Here is a 7,802-nt window from a genome sequence, read left to right as displayed (position 1 = left end):
ATATTAAAGCTCTAGTTTTCTAAAGTTTTCTCTGCATACTCTCATAGGATCTAACATGCTATTTTCATTGTCTCTTTTCCTTCAGGTCTATGCATGACCTTGTTGTTGCTATAGAATGAACCAGAGCACTGCATTTTCTTGAATTTCTTGGCATTCTCCTCCACGGCTTGCTCATGTTGTTGCTTTTGATGCTCTTTTTGTTGTTGTTGCTGCTTTTGTTTTTGTTGTATTTAGAGATCTTTATAGATCAATAGGCTTCTTAAAACAGACCAACAGGTCAATAAGTCTTAGTTTTGCTAAATTTGGCAATTTGTATTTGATTTGTGATTGTTTAATTTGTTTATGTATAATTTTGTTTGTAATTGTAAAAATGTCTTGGTAAGTTATAATTCATTTTTTTTGTTATCAACTCTAAAACCATTAGCCATTAGGATTTTGGTTGTTACTTGTTAAGATAGCTTATAAAGATAAGCTTGCAATTCAGCACAACTGGAGAAGACTGAGAAGTTATTGATAATTTTGATTTGTAATTGCATTTGACCATTTGCATTTGATTTGTGATTGTTTAATTTGTTTATGTATAATTTTGTTTGGGGTAATTACCTTTTCCCCCCATGAACTACCAAAAAATGCGCGATGCCCCCATGAACTACCAACTTGACCAAAATAGAGCATTCAACTACCAAAGATAACCATTTTCCCCCCTTCCGTCAGTCACACGCCGTTTTACCCTCATTTTCTTCCTCTTTTCCCCCTATGAACTACCACCATCTTCCTCTTTTCCCCCCATGAACTACCATCATCTTCCAACATGCCCCCATATAAAACGGCACATGACCCGTTGACCATTTGTTTTAACCCCTTTGACTGACGGAAGGGGGGAAAATGGTTGTCTTTGGTAGTTGAATGCTCTATTTTGGTCGAGTTGGTAGTTCATGGGGGCATTGCGCATTTTTTGGTAGTTCATGGGGGAAAAAGGTAATTACCCCATTTTGTTTGTAATTGTAAAAAAATGTCTTGTAAGTTATAATTCATGTTTTAGATAATTTAATTAATATAATTGATATTTTCTCACGAGCCGAGTGCCCGATAAGGCATTCGGTTCGTTTAACTCGTGAGCTCGAGCTCTGACAAGAATTTATTCTTGGCGAGTCGAGCCGAGCTTAATAGTTGATACTCGTCATGAGCTTGAGCTCATGAACATTCTAAACGGGCCGAGCTTGAGCAACCACTACTTACCCGAGCTCAACTCGTTTACAAGCCTACAGTCTCAAGTGTACACTTTTTAACGTGGCACTGAAAATTACCATTAAATTTTAAATTCAATAGTGATTTTCAGTACTAGGTCAAAGAGTGTAGGAGTAGGAGTAGGAGTAGGAGTGAGAATGTATAGCATTTCTCTTTTTTCTTTTTTCTTTTTTATATATATATATATTTTTATAAGCAAATTATTAAATTAATCCAACTAAATATCATCTCTATACATGCCAAGAAAATTATGGATAGATTAATTACGTATAGGCCCCCTTAATTTTTTTTGAGTTAATCCAACTATTTGTCCATAATTTATTAAAAATTAATCCAAATTCATTCATTGTGGTCTAACTAATAGTTGGACTAATTTAAAATAATATCCAAATTCATACATTGTCCATAATTAATCCAAATTCATAAAAATTAATCCAAATTTTTGAATCAATCCAACTAAAATATCACTGTTCCCTTAAAATAATTTTTGAATTATAGATTAAATTTGTCCATAATTTATTAAATTAATTCAAAAATTCACTGTTCCCTTAAAATAATTGTCCATTATGTATAGTCAACACAGATTTTTTTTATTTTTTTTTATTTTTTTTAAAAAAAAAAAAACCTTTTCAAATAATTCTCATGCCAGCAGTAAAATTAAAAAAGACAATTGGAAAATTATGGGTAAATGATGAGTAGGTGTGGACGCATAAATTGTGGTCTCCGTCACTTATCAGCCCAGGAATTAAGAAAAACGATCTCCTTTAAATATCATCATTTTTGTGTTTTTTTTTTTTTGACATGTAAATATCAACATTTTAAAGATATATATATATATATATGACAACATAAATCTGAATTAAGGGATTAATTACTTAAGATCTACCATTTATGTATCTCTATAGCACCCAGGACCCTTATTATACAAATATTAATACTGTTTTGTCATTAAATTTTGTTGAGAGGGAAGAAATCATATCATATTCATAATTCTAATTAACACATATTTTCGCAAAAAAAAAAAAAAAAAAAAAAAAGGCACATTAATGTATGTCTATTGTACATTTCTTTTTTAAATCAACTATTGGATCTGTAGGATTCACATGTGGGTTCTTGTAGATCCTACAGATCTAAAGATTAATTTAGAATAGAGATGTACAAAAAACGTACATGAATCATTTCTCTTTTGCGTATTATGCCTAAATAGTATATCAATTAACCTTCCAAACATTTATTATCGTTCATAAAATTATGTGACTATTGCTTAATAAGAGGAAATTAGGAAAATAAAGGGATAAATCGACCGCTTCGAGGAATTAAGCCTCCAATTAATCAATTCGAGTAAATCAACCTCCAAAACTTCCTTTAAGTAATTGATGTTTTCATTGATGAATTGTCATAAGACATTTACATTATTTTATAAAACGGATCACAGCTTATTTTAAGAAACTAGCTAACTATGCATGAGAAGATTACAATTATGGAATTATTACAAAATAATTTTTAAAAATAAAAATATTATAAAAAAAGAAATGCTTTCTTTTATTCTTCTCTTATTCTCTAATTTTGAAAATGAATTAACCATTATGTCGGTAAGACACAAACATGGGATACGACACAATTGTACTGCATAGTATGTCTTATATATATATATATATAAAAGAATATGTAATTATTATAATTATGAGAGAATATTAAACAAAATGTTATGAAGATATTATGGGATCCTATCATTATCTACATTCAAGGAAAAAGAAAGAACAAAAAAAAGAGAGAGAAACAGTAGAGAAATGAAAGGCCTAATTGTTACCCACCAAATACATTAACTTATGAAAAAAAAAAAAAAAAAAGAGAGAAACAGTAGAGAAATGAAAGGCCTAATTGTTACCCACCAAATACATTAACTTATGAAAAATAAAAATACAAAAAAAATTAAAATAAAATAAAAAACAAAATAAAAAACAGGTTGTCGTCATAAATTCAGTTGCTTATTAGGCATTAGCCAGCTGCAACCCAACGGTCGGCAGCTAGCCATGGCAAGCTTGAGTTTCCGCTCACCATTTTTACTACTCCTTGCCCTTCTTCTCTTCTTCCTTCTCGTCTACATCTCTCCCTTAAACCAAAACCATCTCCTTCTCCGTTCTTCTCCTTCCACCCCACCACAAACCCATCAACAAACAGTACCGCTGCAAGTTTCACCGGCACCCTCTCCACAGATATCTCTTCCAGATGCACCACCTCCCTCGCCTTCTTCCTCGACTAAACCCAGTAACGATTCTCTCAGTCATACCAAGGTGCGCAACGTTCATGTTGATTCTTGGAGTATTTTCTTTTAATTTATTTGAAAGCGTTAATTATGATTTGGTTGGTTCATGCACGATTTTTCCTTATTCGATCTCTGTGTTCGATCACTGTGTGAGCAGAAGAAGAGTAGAACGGAGAGGATTGAAGAGGGTCTCGCTAGAGCCCGATCGGCCATCCGCCAAGCGATTCGTACACACAACTACACTTCTGACAGGGAGGAAACGTACATCCCCACAGGATGCGTTTATAGAAATGCATTTGCCTTTCATCAGTTAAGTTTTCAGACCTTACAAATATTGCTTTTTTTTTTTCTTTTCATTTTTCATTTTTCTTTACATTTCATATGCCATTATACTTAAATATATAATTAATTTAGGAAAAATTTCCCAAAACCCTCATAAACTTTAACTCCATTTGAAATAACTTCTCTAAAGTTAAAATACTCTCAATTAATTTCACCCTTCGAATTTCTAATTTCATGCAATGTCCCCGGTCCGTTAGGGATTAGCGTTAAATTTTAACGGCACCCTTGAAAATGACAAAAATACCTTTATTTTCGTTTTTTTTTTTTTTTTCCAAATAAAAAACTTTGGGTACCCATGAGTATTTATTTTTTAATTTGAAATTAAAAAGGGTAAGTTTGAAATTTTATAAAAGTTTCAAGAGCATAAAGGCCATTTTACTTATTTTACCGTTTGATTTAGCGCCAAACTCTACTGAAGGAAAAAAATTCGAGAGGTGAAATTGAGAGCTTTTTAACTTTAAAAAAATCAGTTCAAATCGAGTAAAAATTTAGAGGGATTTTATGAAATTTCCCTTTAATTATATTTGATTACATGTTCTATTTATTTTTCTGAAATATTAAAAAACAGAGGGCTTAATAGGATCTTATTTTTTGAGCGGTTCACATTAATTCCTGCTATAGATAGAACTTATCCTTTCTGTTTGTGAGCGGCTGTGTGGTTGTTTGTTTCTTTGCATTCGTGAGATGGTGGTTGAAGTTGAGTCCAAATTCTCTCTTGTTTTGGCCATATCTTTAATATAGGCAACACCATGGCATTTATATCACTAGATTGATGTAATATCTAAACAAATCCTTTGGACAATATTGTACTGCAATTTTTTTTTTTTTTTTTTTTTTTTTTTTGTTTTGTTTCTATAGATCAACAATAATTATCTGCTTAAATTGCTAGTAATTTTGGTAGAGAAATGTTAGGTTTTCATCTTTGGTCTATCTCCATACAAGAAATGAACAAATCTACCGTTAAATATGTAAAACCACATATTCAATGATGGATTTATAAAAGAGATTTGAACGTAACATCTCTTATTTTTGGTCGGTCATCTATTTAAACAGATAAATTCTATATGAGCTCTCTCACATTACCTATTCGACCGAAAACTTAAGGCGGTTGTAGGACTAGTTTATCCAGATCCCGATCCCAATACATTTGGCAATTTATTAATTACTCGCAAGCGTTTAAAGTAATTAACAATTGCAATTATTTTTCCAGGAGCCACGTGGAGATGGTGAAGAGATTCAAGGTGTGGACCTACAGGGAGGGAGAGCAACCATTGGTCCACCGTGGGCCCATGAGTTACATCTACTCCATCGAGGGCCAATTCATCGACGAGATGGAGAGGGGGAAGAGCCCCTTCATGGCTCGCCATCCTGATGAGGCACATGCGTTTTTCCTGCCTATTAGCATTACCAAGATCGTCAACTTCTTCTTCAGGCTTGACCCCTACCACTTCCCTTTACTCCCAATCTTCACAGATTATGTCAACGTCGTTGCAACAAGATACCCTTACTGGAATAGAAGCGGTGGAGCGGACCATTTTATGGTCTCTTGCCATGATTGGGTATGCTTTAATTTTCTGCCAATTACATTATCTTAATTAATTAATACTTGGTAATTAATCTGAAAATTTTCTTAATTGCCCATTTGACAAATTAAACTTGCCTTCAGCTTTAGTTCTTGCTTGGTTTTAGGAACTGCATGGAAATGAGACTGATTTGGAGTACTTGATTACCCCTTTTAAAGGGTAATAGCATGCATATGCACCTTACTAATTTTTTAGTCACAAAGGTATAATTTATCATTGAAAACCGGCTCCGCAGCCATCCATGCATGCGGTTATAACATACAACCACTTAAATCGTGTGCGCTTCATTAATACACATGGTTAAGATTATACTTAAGTTATATAGGACATTTAAGATCATAACATATCATCATGCTTCGCGGCCGACGTTCACAGTGATACACTCTATTCCATAGGCCGTTACGGAACATAACATACTATTATGCTTTGCAACCGACGTTTACAGTGGTACATTTTATCCCATAGGCCGCCCCTTCCGTGACTTGAACCCTTACAAACTAGCTTGTAAAGGAAATTAATGTACTCAAAAGTTTATATACACGTTAAAATTGCACTTAAAGATCATAACAAAAATTTCTTACAAATTGAGTTGCTTCTTAGATGCTCGATCTATTTTGCCTTAATTAGTTGAAATTCTATTGCACGTATTGTCTATTTCGTTTTTTCAGGCACCGGAGGTCATAAAGGAGGACCGTAAGTACTTCAAGAACTTCATAAGGGTGCTATGCAATGCCAACACGTCTGAAGGATTCATACCTGCAAGGGACGTCTCATTGCCGGAATTTAACTTGAAAGGTCACCCTGTGCACAGCCTCGGCCCACCCCGCCTCGGCCTGCGGCCTAGTAAGCGCACAATCCTCGCCTTCTTTGCCGGCGCCGCCCACGGAGACATAAGGAAAATGCTATTCCAGCATTGGAAGGACAAGGATGCGCAAGTCCAAGTGTACGAGAATCTTCCCAAGGAGAAAAACTACCACAAAATTATGGGACAAACAAAGTTTTGCTTGTGTCCGAGTGGGTCGGAAGTGGCAAGTCCGAGAGTGGTCGAGGCAATGTACCAACAGTGTGTTCCGGTGATTATTTCCGACTTCTACACGTTACCCTTCAGTGATGTTCTTGACTGGAGCAAGTTTGCGGTGTTTATTCCGCCGGAAAGAATACCGGAAATTAAGACGATCTTGGAGAGTATTTCAGAGAAGAGATATTTAACGTTGCAAAAGAGGGTGACACAAGTAGCAAGGCATTTTGAGCTGAACCGGCCGGCTAAGCCATTTGATGTGATTCACATGCTGCTTCATTCTGTGTGGCTCAGAAGGCTTAACATCCGGTTCCCACATAATATTTACTGAAAAGCATTAATTGTCTACATATTTTCAATTCTTTTATTTTATTTTATTTTATTTTAATTCACATATTTATATGGCTTCAATTGCTACAATTTAAAGGAAATAAACAATATTCTTATGAAAAGTTTCGTCCACATCTAAATATTAGAATGAAAAATATTTTAAGAGGTTATTTAGAATTTTTCTTTTTTGCATTTTCATTTATAAACGTACCATTTAGAACTAAGATTTCTGTTTTAGATCATAAATAATATTATTTTATTAAAATCATAAATAATAAGGAAAAGTCCACGTGCCTCTTGAATTATCATCAAATTGACAATGACCTTCCAAACTATCAAAAAATTGCCAATGTCTTACACTGCCAAAAAAAATACAAAAATGACCTTAAATTTTTTTCAATAAAACAAAACGAAAAATGAAAAAAAATAATTTTTTTTTTTTTTTGAAAAAAAATGAAAAAAAAAATTATTTTAAAAAAAAAATTTCTATTTAAAAAAAAAATAATAATAATTTGAATTTTTTTAAAAAAAAAACGAAAATTTTAATTTCTTTTTAAAGTAAACATTTTTTTTAAAATGAAAAAATTTTCATTTTTCCTTTAATTTTTAAATTTGGCAACCCTTGGTTTTTATATATTTATTTATTTTTTAGTTTTAGGTTTTTTTTTTTTTTTATCATACTTTTATTAAGTATATTTTCATTATTAAGGGGAAACATTGACAATTTTTTGTAGTTTAGAAGGACATTATCAATTGGAAGGTAATTTGGGAGGGTCCGGTATATGTAGATTTTACCCTAAATAATATGATAAAGTTTTTTCTTTATTTTTTTTTTTCTACACAGGGTTGTAAGAATTTCTTTCAATCCAATCGATTTACCAAATTGTCATAACACGTGTTCTTAGAGCATGTAGTGTCCATGTAAGCACAACGCCTAATAAAAATAGAAAATGATGTTTCTTAAATGCCGTTTACTTCATATTAGAGATGGTAGAGTTTTCAAACAAGATTTTGT

At 32.8% G+C, this 7,802-nt stretch overlaps 1 protein-coding gene across 1 annotated transcript; it reads left to right on the top strand.

Annotated features, from left to right (window-relative positions):
• The first annotated feature begins 3,258 nt into the window (after positions 1 to 3,258).
• LOC133851544 (probable glycosyltransferase At5g20260) lies at positions 3,259 to 6,903 on the top strand. Its single transcript, XM_062287984.1, has 4 exons — positions 3,259 to 3,542; positions 3,672 to 3,823; positions 5,067 to 5,415; positions 6,108 to 6,903. The coding sequence occupies exons 1-4, from the start codon at positions 3,282 to 3,284 to the stop codon at positions 6,786 to 6,788; spliced, it is 1,443 nt and encodes a 480-aa protein (XP_062143968.1). The 5' UTR covers positions 3,259 to 3,281; the 3' UTR covers positions 6,789 to 6,903.
• Positions 6,904 to 7,802: the final 899 nt, after the last annotated feature.

The sequence above is a fragment of the Alnus glutinosa genome, chromosome 12, assembly GCF_958979055.1.
Source record: "Alnus glutinosa chromosome 12, dhAlnGlut1.1, whole genome shotgun sequence".
NCBI classification, from domain to species: domain Eukaryota; kingdom Viridiplantae; phylum Streptophyta; class Magnoliopsida; order Fagales; family Betulaceae; genus Alnus; species Alnus glutinosa.
Note: the sequence above shows the minus strand (reverse complement) of the source record. Positions and strands in the feature narration are given on the sequence as shown.

Bases quoted from the DNA above. Each gene is read 5' to 3' on its own strand.
- LOC133851544 (XM_062287984.1), top strand. From the start codon at position 3,282: ATGGCAAGCTTGAGTTTCCGCTCACCATTTTTACTACTCCTTGCCCTT. The intron at 3,543-3,671 runs GTGCGCAACGTT...CTGTGTGAGCAG, and splicing joins ATTCTCTCAGTCATACCAAG to AAGAAGAGTAGAACGGAGAG. The intron at 3,824-5,066 runs GTTAAGTTTTCA...TTATTTTTCCAG, and splicing joins AATGCATTTGCCTTTCATCA to GAGCCACGTGGAGATGGTGA.